Source organism: Platichthys flesus, chromosome 15 (assembly GCF_949316205.1).
Source record: "Platichthys flesus chromosome 15, fPlaFle2.1, whole genome shotgun sequence".
NCBI classification, from domain to species: Eukaryota; Metazoa; Chordata; class Actinopteri; order Pleuronectiformes; family Pleuronectidae; genus Platichthys; species Platichthys flesus.
Window position 1 is genome coordinate 18,167,410 of NC_084959.1, and position 12,336 is coordinate 18,179,745.

Below are 12,336 nucleotides of genomic sequence, written 5' to 3' on the forward strand. Positions count from 1 at the left end.
ATGTTTAAAGTGACACAGTGAGATCATAAACGGTCCAAACATCAACTTTTATAAAAAAAACATCACAGTCACATTTAATCGCTATCGACCGTGATTTACGAGAAATTTTCTGACCATGAGCTCATTTTCTGTAACCTGTATAGCATGTTCTAATGGCCCAAAGTACTCCTGGAGTATTCAATATTTCACAGAATCACAAATGTTGGTGAATAGTGGACAGGAAGTTCTCTGAGGCTTGAACAAATCTGAATCAAGATGAATGCAAGACTAACAAGTGAAAAAGTCCAACTTCAAAGCTCCAGGAAATACTCGACCCTAACACCTGGATAGTGTTTTGTCTGCAATCAAATATTCTATTTTGGCCCTTTTATTATGCAAATGCAGGTTCAGTCCTGGAGCAGATCCATCTGTATGCCTTTGGTGATGACAGCTGTAGAAAGGAACATGACTTTAACTGAGATGAATAGCATGTCAGGGGGTTGAGAGCTCAGCCTTTGTTTTAATCTTTCATAAATCAGCAGGTACATTTGGGAACACGAGCCTCAAAACGCCACTCATACTGCACAAAAACATACTGCAGCCAGCCACGAGGGGGCGATCAATAGCTTCATCCATCTTTATATACAGTCTATGGTAAAAACCTTGTGTATGGCTGGACCATATATTGTAGAGATGCTCTGATCGGCTCTGACATCATCCTCATCCCCACGTATGTTTGACTCATCCACCCAGCACCCACCCGAAGGAATTTCTTTCTCCAATACAGAGACCAGCACCCGCATGAACATTCCAAAATTAAAATAGCATCCACTGTTCGACTAGACTCCGCCCCGCCTCAATGATGCACCCGGCTTCAACAGTGTTATGGCAATGTGTGCATGGATTTGGCTGTGGACAGAAGGCCTTGTGCCAACGCAGCAGTTCCGACAACTCTCTCCTGTAGAAATTAGTTTTGTTGAAAAGTTCTTTGACAGATTTGTTGCTAGGTGCTTTTGAAGACAGAACAAAAAGGAATGTGACAAGTTGGTAAATCTAGCACAAAAAGGTGCCACGGTGGCAAAACCCCAATTTATCTCAAGAGTGGCAGCCAATGAGGAATCTCCAACACTCAGCTGGTGTTAATTCATCAGTCAGACAGTGAAATAATGAGGATTTGCTGTATCGGCATTGCAGAAGTGTAGATTGACCTGGAACAACATGACTGATCATTGCTTTGACTGTCAAAGTAGCAGCGCAGTATAATGATGTGAATCTTTCCCCTCCTCAATAACATGGTTTTGGTTTTGTATTTATATAGTGCTTTTCTAGTCTTGATGACCACTCAAAGCGCTTTACACTACAGTTTTACATTCACCCATTCACACACACATTCATACAGTGCATCTAATGGTATCACTTTGTTATTCTATGGGGGGCCATTCAGGGTTCAGCATCTTGCCCAAGGACACTTCGGCATGCAGATGGGTCAGACTGGCGATCGAACTGCCGACCTTCAGCCACATCCGCCAATGTATGTATGTACGCAACATGTACGCAAACCTGTTAGCTTAGCTCCCCTTCTTTACTCTGCTAATGCCTTTGTTTGGTTTTCAGTAGGAATCCACTCGTAAATAGCAGCTAACGAGGAAACTGCTGACAAAGACAATCTGCGTCTGACATTAACAGGTCAGCAAAGGTCTTGGTTTACTGGTTCTCTTTTTCAAATCAGCAGCTCAGACTGTAATTCACCTTTCCACTGAAGCTCTTGCGCTGGTCTGACAGCGTCTCTGGGGCCATGAAGGCTGGAGTGCCGGCTGTACTGGACAGCAAAGCATCGTTGCCCTCAAACTGGTTGCTGACCCCAAAGTCTGCAATCTTCACGTGGCCGTCGTCCCCCAGCAACAAGTTGGAGGGCTTGATGTCCCGGTGGACAATCTTCTGATAGTGCACTGAGGATGAGCAAGAGGTCATTGTTCAGCAGGTGTTTAGAGCTGCTGTAATAAAACCTGATGAGTAAATTTGAAAAAGTTTATACTCTGGGAAAATATGGATGAAACCTGGGGCTTTAAAAAAATGAAATGTTAATATCTTGAAAATAATACGTGCATGATAATATTACGTGTGTGTGTGTTTGTGCCCATGTCGAATGTGCTGAATGTTGAAGAAGAGCATATGTGAAACCCATGCATGGTTTAATATTATTCAATGCTAATATAAACAACTACTAATACTTCTAATAATTAATAATAAAATGTATTCCTCATAAATTACAATACTTGGGTTAATATTATAGTAAAATTATCAATCACATTTTTCTCGACTGATATTGTGAATTATTTTGATCTTTATCATAGTTTAGTGAAAATGTGATTCTGGGACAGTTCAACATTTGATAGTGAAAATCATCATGTCTCGTAGCAAGAAGTTTCTACAGGAGTCAGTAATATCTTTGTGTAATTAAAACCTACAGTGAATAGGTACTTGGTAGTGGACATTTGAAGGTGTTTGATCTCTGCTCCCAGAGGCCTCTTCTTCAGTTCTGAGTGACACGTGTCTCATCACATAAGGGCCGACTCCTGTTGTAAGGATGTACCCATGACAACTAAAGAGGAGTGAAGGAGGCGGTCTGTGTCAAAGTACACACACAATCCCTCAGCTGAGGAGAAAGGTCAGAGCTGCTTAGCCCCCTCCTCTTAATACTGCTCCTTCCTCCCTTCACGGGACCTCTCACACTTGGATTCATTTGATTTCAAAATAAGGTTGTCTACACGTGTCAAATGGAGTAGTGTATCAGTAGCATCTTCACAAAGGTTCCACTCTTTATCTTTGGACCAAGGAAACAAGCGACTGAACTACAGGAAGATGCTGCTGATGCACTAACCCATCTATAACAAAAAGTGTAGACAACTAACTTTTGAAGAGACCGTGTCACTTGGGCTAATCTAAATTAAACTAACTGAGGTTTAGAGAACTTGGAGCAGACCCCAGTGTCACAAGCCAAAAATGTTGAGAGCAGTTTTGATATTTAAATTGTAATTAACAGCTGTCTGCAGCTAAGACCTGGACACTTGACTGATTGGATAAGTGGGGCCTTCATGTCTGAAGAGGTCTTTTTAAAAACACAGGGCTCCTGACCTATTCAAGGCCCTGGCAATACAATTATGGTTTGCTTTAATAATACTTCAATTAAAGAAAAAATGTGAGCTACAGAAATGTTTGAGATTACATATATAAGTAATCATAAAATAGGCTTGTGAAGAAATTGCATAATGATTTACCGAAAACATCGCCTGTTAACAGTTAAATCAAAACGTGTTTTAATTTTCCTATTAAGAAATATAACATTGTATTTGTCTTCCCTGGTTTTAAGGAATCAGTAAAGGTTTCTATGAAAGATTTTCTCAGATGTCACCTTAAACAAGACTAGCTGTATAACACAGGCTCCTAACTTTTAGATCAAGAGGTTTTGTTACTGGGTCTGTGCAGTTAGTTGATGAAGAATAACTTTTGTCGTTATTTCTTAAGAACTGTTGGTTATTAATGCAACTTCTTCACAACCACAATCAAACAGACAAGTCACACAAAAAAGGCTAACAACACACAGTGTACAATAATAGGAAAAATCTAAAATGTATTAAAAATGGTATCAAATAAAATCTTTTTTGCACTTATATTTTATATAACAGGAATTGTAACTGTGTCTCAAATCTGAGTGACGCCTGACTCCCAAAGCGCAGAGTGAAACTCTGAACGTCAGAGCTCAGAAGGAGGCAGCATTAATCTCTAATCATTAGAAGCATGGCCCAGTGAAATGGATCGAGTACAGAGAATGAGGCCACAGCTTGAGGAAAAAAAAAAAAGTAAATGTCACTGAGCAGAGGCTTCGATACTGATGATGTGGACGGCACTCAACTGCAGCCACACCCCAGGGGCATGGAGAGAGATGGTCTGAGGAACACTTTGTTCCTCATGATGAAAAAGGAAAATACGACCATAATATGGGCAAACCCTTCATGACGCCTCCATGCAGAAGATACTCACAGTATTCTATACCCAGGATGATGTCTCTGAAGTATAACCTCGCCTGCTCCTCTGAAAAAGCATCGTCTGTGGGCACTTCCATCACTGGACTTGAAATCCATGCAGGCAGACAGGCAGTATGGAAAAGACACACACATAAACACATGTACACACCCACACATACACACACACACAAACAAACAAACACGGTGAAGCAGTACACACATCTGTAAAGAGTCAGACACTAATAACTCTGATCAAACTAATATTTGATCAATAATCACAGACTGACCACAGTGAAAATCCATCTTTGTGTTTGTGTGAATTGGAAACACAACAACTCAGTATCTTTTTGTAAGATTTTGTTATGTTTTTGCGTCACTACATAGTTTTTCAGTTATGGTCGGATAAAAGAAGAAAATCTTCACTTGGGCTTCAGGGATAAATATTGGCCATTTTCTAATTTTCTCCGACATTTTAAACATTTGACAATGAACTGCAGGTTCATGAAAAAAAAAATTCCCATGGAACTGAAAATAATTGCTAGTTGCAGACTTTCACGTCTCTTGTGATGCTATTCCGTGCCTTTGACCCGTTACCTGACACACAAAAATACTGATCAATTGAATAAAACATAGGTTAAGAACATCTGAGCTCAGTATTTATTAAATTATTTTGGTTAATAAACTAGATTAAAGCACAGTGTAACTGTACAAGGGAAAAAAGAGGATGAAGAATCCGTCCATTTATAATTTATTCTAGTGGTGAAAGTTTCTGACAAACTTTGTGATTAATCAGCCTCATGTAAAAGGTTCCAGACTCTGAAGTGTCTCAGTCTAGTCAACAGAAGCTCTTTAGAAATGAAAAATGCCCCTTTGCACAATTTCCCAAAGCCTGTGGTAATTTACCTTCTAATACATTTTAAAATAGAAAAAAAAAAACAGAGAAGAAAAAACTTGAATTATGCATGATACACTACAGATGTGTATTCATACTGGAAGGCATAAAAGGAAGCAGTCTGTTTGTAAATATATGAATACAAAATGTCACAAAGTGTTCTCTGGTGCAGGGCTGATGATTTCTGAAGCAGAAAAAAAGATCATGGAACTAATACGAATATAGAGAGTACAATTATTAGTCCTGTGTGTTAGAAGTGGTAGAACCAGTTGTTGTGTGTCAATAGAAACAGCAACTGGTGGCACCATCTTGTTAGTCAAGCAGCAGTAAAATAATTAGTAGTAACGAGTAACTCTTTTCATGAGCAGAAGATGACAGATTAATAGAAGCTGTATTAATCAGCTCAGTCTTTCTATCATTTACCTCCCATAGGGAACAACAGGGCAGACTCATTATGAGAAAGCAAACACATTTCGAACAGAGCACGTTTATAAACATATGTGAAATAACACCAGCTCCATTCATTTAGAACAAGAGAAGGTCTCAGGTCATTAGATCATCACAGATGTTTTACTGGTGCAGGAAGGAGCAGCTGATGCATGAGGACCTGAATCGGCGACAGGGCCGGCAGCCACAGGTAATAACTGTGAAAACTTAAGAACATGATCAATCCCTTTGAAGCCTTGAATGGAACAAACAGCCATTCCGTGTCATTGTGGAGTAATGAGGGGAACACTGCTGACAACCCAGGCAGGGATGGAGAGATGCAGAAATGCAGAGGGGAAGGTGGCATGAACAGTGGGATGAGCTTTGAATTATTAAAAAAGGAGAGGACATGCTCTCTACTCACCCTTTAGGCATCAGCTCAAACACTGTCAGGAAAAAGGGAGAGAGGGAGCAATGGGAACAGATTCAACATTTTACTCATTCATTCACTCATCCAGCAGGGTTTGACCACTGCTGCCACTGAGGCAACATCCCAGCCTCAGTGTTGCTCATCATCAGAAGCACTGAATTACCTAAACGTGACATCCTAAGGCGTTACACTGACTGCCGTCTTAGCTGTGACCTGGCCCTGCTGATGGAGGATTCCTGCATAATATGAGCCCTGAGGTGGTGAGCGAGGGATGTTCTGAATTCTGAATAAGTTATGTGAACCTTGGTTGGTGGCACGTGTGTCAAGGGCCAAACGACTGAGAGAGGGTGAATGTAGAAAGCAAAGAATAGAAGATCTGCATACCCATGTGAAGGTTGTCCTCCGCGGGATCATCCAGCACCTGCAACATTAACACAATGGTCACGAATGGAGAAACCGTCAAGGTCCTTGTCCTTACAGGAGGAAGTGAAAAATCTAAAACTGGCAGAAGACCTTTTGTCCTTTTCTTTATTCTCTAATGATGGTAATTTTCAACCGGGACTTCTGCAAACGATGTTATGTACAGTTAATGAGAATAGATGTCAGTTCGAGGCCGCAGAGTTAAGTTACCATGGTTACAGGTGTCCATTACGATGTTATCCACCGTCATACAGTCGGAGTCTCCTCAGTAAAATTAAGTGAACATTTCAAATCTCTGTCTGTTTGAGCTGAAACACTCTCTTATTTAAACCTGACATCGCGGCAGCTGTCTGTGCTGCTCACTGCACAACACTGAGTTCAGTCTGAGAGGCGCTGCGACAGAGGGGGACACTGCTCCAGGATCAGGAGAGATACGGCACTGGGAAAATGATTTGCCTCTTTCCTGGTTCTATTTGTTTTGTATTTGTCACACTTTGATGTTTCAGATCATCAGACTATTCAAAAACCCAAGTCAGCATAACATGCAGTTTTTTAATTATTTTATTTATTGAAGGAAAAAACCTGAACTGCTATGAAATAGCTGTTTCTGAATGATAACCCTTGAATGTGAATATGAATTAAAACAATTTATCACAAACATTTCATTACACAAACAGTTATTAGGTCTTGGAACCATTAATTTTTCACCCGGGGGATTTAGGTTTTGAGAAATCGCTTAATCTTCAAAAAATGGGATCATCTTTTAAAGTGGAGATGGAACAATACCAGCATTAGATCGAAATACAATTATGGAAATCTAAATTTAAAGATTAAAGTGTAATTTTTCACCAAGATAAAACTTTATTTTTCAGAAATCACTTCTTCATCTCCGCTCCAAAGGAAGTTATTATGTAATCCCAGATTTATACATGTGTGTTCTTTTTCAGTTTGATTCCGTCTGTACAGGGTTAGCAACATTTTATTAAAATACATTATGTAAGTCTTTTTTTAATTGCACTTGTATCAAATCAGTTCTTGGTGTCAGCCAATACCCAAAGTTCAGGTATCAGAATCGTGGAAGGGAAAAATCGTATCAGAAAATCTCTAATTCAAAAGCTGCATTTTGCATTTACTCACTTTGTCTTATATCAAAATTAAGTTTAATTATCAAGCCATAATAGAAGAAAAAATCAGAGGCGGAGCAAATACTTCTTCAGAGCACAAAGCAGCACCTAACTTAAGGTCCATGACGTATATTAGTATTATTCCTCAGTTGTGATATTTTCATACATGTGAAACTACATTAACAAACCAGATGACACAAGCTAAATAGATCCCAGCGGCGCGACTAGAATGTCCAATGACGAAGGTTCCTTACAATTCGTCCTTTCATGCCCGAGAATCGAAGGCTCCAAAAGGTGGATCCATCTCGGACGCCAAACACGGAACCACCAGACCCTCTCATTAAGGTTACGCCTTCGTGGTCTACACGGCCCCTGAACTGGGACCCAGTGTGTTTAAAGGCACTGGGCAGTTGCCTGTCTGGATAATACATCCACAGCCAGGTTATTAAAATAGGTCTTCACACAGGACTGCGTAAAGGCAACCGCTCACACCTCAAACCGCAGGACATACGGTTCATCTGTCTAAATCCAAGACCCTGGGGATTTTAAATGATCACTGTGGAGCTAACGCTTGCCAAGGACACAGTGGTGGAAAAACAAGGGCAGAACATCGGGTCTGAGGAAACAGGAACATGACTAATGTCAGTTTCAATCCATTAAACAGTCAATAATTGAATGTTTGCTCAGGAGGTCTTGTACTCTACTGACCATATTGTTTTTCTCTCTTTGTTGAAAGTGAACAAACAAATAAAATCCATTAACTGTAAATAAGTTGGTCTGTGCTAAGTGGAAACCATAGAAAGTATTTTTTATTTGTAGATTTTGACTAATGCATTGATGTAAGATGCATTAAAGGGATCTTTGATTTCTGAGGAAAGGATATAAATTGAGCTCTGGATTTTTAAGTGTCCGCTTTGAAAACATGTGAGCATGCGAGTACGGGCCCGGTTGTTACCGTGTCTTTCCAACCATCTGCGACAAATGACCATATCACTTTCACCAGGTTTAATCTGTTCCACTTAGCGCAGGCTCTTAGGTTTCAAAATGAATGAAAATGTCTGCTCATAATTAGATGGACTGGACTGAATCCTCGCAAGAACCAGTTGGACGCCCGTAATGAATGTGATCCTTACCCAGGCAAAGCCCATTTAAACGGATGAACAGAGATAGATGGTGCGAGGGGGAGAGCGTGTCATCCCTGTGCCTACGCACGCCCATTATGTGGAGAGAGTGAGGGTGGACAAAGAAGGGAAGAGATTAGTGTGTGTGTGTGTCTGTGTGTGTGTGTTTTTTTTCTGCTGGAGCAAGCACAGAGGAGCAGAAGTGCTCAAATTTGATTTAAAAACTCTGGCACACTGCTGGCACTCTCTCCACCAGAACAAGCCAGGCAGCTTTTCTACTGACTGACTCCCTGAGCTTCACTCCCAGCAACAGCGGCCGCCACCGCCGCCCCTCTCCCCTCCGCCATCTGGCTAAGATCGAAATTGCTCTGATTATATCGCAGGGGAGCGGCAGGCATCTTGAATCCCATCTACAAAAACAGGCTATCGTATTTCATAAACAGCCGCCTCCAACAAAAAAAAACGCCATCATTCCAACTTCGAAATGTCTTGACTTAAGTTTGAGGGAGTGCCGGCTGCGGTAAATATGAGAATCAATTCACAGGCTGTGGTTTTCCAGAATGTGTCACCTGCATATGATGAAATTCCAGTGGGAGGAAGTGTGATCGATGTGCTGGAGGGTAAAATTCTTCTCATATTTCCTGGCAGAACAGTGTATGTCCTGTAACAAAACCCTCAAACATGACAAAAGATCCAGACTGACACAAAAAGAGACACAAACAACTACTAACAACAGGCCTTTATGTAACATCTGGTTGTGTTGTCATTTGGGAATTTTTCGAGGCATTCTGTATTGTACTTTGGTCATTAAATGTCTCTTGTCCAGGTATTTTGCATTGACTTGCCGTCTTTTTGTTAATGTTTTGCGTCGCTTTGTGTTTTTTTGCATCTCTTATCGGTTGTTTTGCATCAATTTGAAGGCGCTCTGCATCCCCTTGTCATTGTTGTGTGTCACTTTTTTAATGTTTTGCATCTTTTTGTAGTCATGCTGCGTTTCCTTGTTATAGCTGTGTGTCAGTTTGTTTTGGTTTTGCATCTTGTTGTGGTTGTTTTGTGTCTCTTTGAAGTCAGATTGCTTCTCTCTGAGGTCTTTTTGAGTCAGTTGGTTGTTGTTTTCAGGTTTTTGTGGTTGTTCAACAACAAACGTAAAACCCTTGATACTAACAAAACTCTTCTGACTAAGTCTGATAGACACAAACACAAACTTTCATTGGAATTCATGTGTAAGAAACTTATCTAGCCTCATTTTATAATATGACTGCACTGGTACTGTGCTGGTTGATGAAGAACATAATTGGTTGTTTTAATATTACATTTCCTGACAAATGCATTAAAGAAAATCTTTATTTCATGGGTTGTTAAAATGTTCAAAGATAACCTTGCCGTCCTTACTACTTTGCCGCTCACAATGCTAATTAACTGTTACTCATTCTCATCCAGGTATCCTTGAACAATGATCATCAATTCTAAATAGGCAGTTTGATAATAAAAAATAGACAAAACATGAAAGTACTTTCAAACCTCATTTGACTAATTTGTTGGATCCATGTTAGTACAAACACTGACAGAGAAACTCTCACCTCCACCAGTTTGACAATGTTGATGTGGTCCAGTTTTTTAAGGATGGCGATCTCTTGGTAGACCCTCTCCAGGGGTCCTAGGATTTTGGGCTGCTCCCCTTGGGCTGCCTTGGGTCCTCGTGGGGGTGGGCGACCTGCAGGAAAACACATGAAGCACAAGCACAACGTGGCTCAATGATTCATTTGATCAGAAGTCCTCTTGATAAACACAGAGTTTCTCTAATGTGGTAGGAAGAAATAGAAAAGAGGAAATGGGGAAACTGTGTCAGATCTCTTTCCTGCTAGAATACATATATTTATATTTGTGTGTCTGACAAATTAATAAAAAAATACTTTTTTCAGTCTCTAAAATTGAGAATCATTTGAAAACCAAGTAACCTGGAACTCTATTTCAATCTTTCCGAGATCCAAATGAACTTAACCTAATTATCACAGTCGAGCTAGGCGGTCACACAAAGCGGGTTATCAACTATAAGTCAACCCAGGTTTTCCTCATCTCAGGATCTGAGCTTGTGCACATGTTTCCTGTGTATGAACAATCAGACACGGACAGTGAATACACCGCAACAAGGATCCACCTGTTAGATAATAAGAATAGGAGGAATGCAAACACATTATCCACACTAAAAGTGAAGACCCCGCTGACGTTTGGGAAAAAATTATACTTCGTGACAGCGATATATTAACTGTTGGGAACCAGATAAATAATCGGGGACACGAGATATGAATCTGTTCGTTACTAAGCAGGACCAGTGGACCTAGAATGAAGAAGCCTCTAGATGAATCTGATGACACACTGTGGTGGAAACGTCAACAATAACTAATCAATAAAACACAGAACTATCTTAGTGCGCTATGGCACAGGGAATGGGAATGTGGATATTTGGTATCAGGTTACAGTTTGCATCTGGTGCCTCGGAGGCAGGAGGAGATTGATTCTCTGATGAGAATCCCATATCTTTCATGAAGAAACTAAGAGTCGGTATTAGGATTTTTTGAGTTTCTGAAGAGCCTTGTCTTCCTAAGAGACTCTACACCAATCTACACCCAGCTCCACGAGATCCCCTAAGAACGATGATGCCATGTTTCAAAGGAATTGATTGGTCAGTGGGGGGAGCTTTTATACTGCTTGTTCTAATATTTATTTCCTTCGGGACATCAGGGAACAGGAAAAGAGCATCACCGTTCTTAGAGGATCCCGTTGAGCAAATAGATCCCTTAGATCTTGGGGCAGATTGTTAGGGTCTCTGAGGAGGACAAGGGTCTTCGTACTCTGATTCCCTCCAATTTTCATTGATTCTCATCGGATGGAATGATAACCCTCGTCAGCTGCTAGAGCCGAACATAACCGACTCTGCTGTTTACTTTGTAGCCAAGTTGGCACCCAAAATAATAAAGGCTCCTAGATGAGGACACCCTCGATTGACTTCACAAGTTGATAACCAGCGTCGCGTAACAGCTTTGCCTGATTGTATTTGTTAAGTTAAGTTCAGACCTGTAAACGGGAAAGATATCGAGGGCTCCCCTCATAGTACAGGCCCCAGGTCCACTTCCACCATCATTTTGCATTGCACCTGTAATCTGCGGCACATGAGCTTACAACTCTGGAGATTTTAGAAATCACTTATCAGTGCGCTGATTGTCAGACCCCTTATGGAACTCAAAAACTATTTTCAGGACAAGGAGGCCATAACCCATGTGATGTGAGTGACTGTATCTGGCATGTGTGATTAGGCCTGGATGATGGGTTGGGTCGGAGTACATATCAGGGTTCATACATATTTTGACCAATGGATTTTCACGACTTTTCCATTACTTTAAACCAAATTTCCATGACCAAACATTTTGTGGAATCTCGGTGTATACATGAAAAAGTGACAAAATTTTGTATTTAAGCTAACAATGAGAATTTCAAAGCATACAGTATACCTTAAATTTCACAAATGAATGAGACAATAGTTTGATTGAGGTCTTTGTCTGTTGTAACCCATGGCATGTACTTTTCCATTTGTAGCCAAGCATGGTTAAATCTACACTTCCCTGGCATAGTGCACTATCCCGCCTGCTTCTCCACCGAACTTTTCAAATAGTATGAGAGCGTATGTCTCCTTATATTTTGAGCGTATTTATTTTAAAAGCATATGAATTATTTAAAACTCAGCATAAATGAACAACATGAAAATATGAACATAACAAATTTCCATGACTTCTCCAAAACTTTTGGGATTAAATTTTTTTAATGAGGGAGTGAGCAGGTGCAAGTTTGCAAAAATGGAGCCATGCAGGATTCTGCTCCACAGTCCTGTTTTTCTTTGGAGGATACCTTCTTAATCTTTGAC

General features: G+C 40.4%; 1 protein-coding gene across 2 annotated transcripts in view; it reads right to left on the reverse strand.

The window, feature by feature from the left end:
* Nucleotides 1-12,336, reverse strand: part of camkk1a (calcium/calmodulin-dependent protein kinase kinase 1, alpha a) — a 63,562-nt gene that overhangs the window by 11,798 nt on the left and 39,428 nt on the right. For both annotated transcript variants that reach the window (XM_062405497.1, XM_062405496.1), the window contains exons 6-10: nt 9,998-10,131; nt 6,137-6,173; nt 5,747-5,768; nt 4,021-4,109; nt 1,729-1,928 (exon numbers count right to left, since the gene is read on the reverse strand). In XM_062405497.1, coding sequence (XP_062261481.1) covers nt 1,729-1,928; nt 4,021-4,109; nt 5,747-5,768; nt 6,137-6,173; nt 9,998-10,131 — 482 coding nt within the window. The remainder of the gene's footprint in view (nt 1-1,728; nt 1,929-4,020; nt 4,110-5,746; nt 5,769-6,136; nt 6,174-9,997; nt 10,132-12,336) is intronic.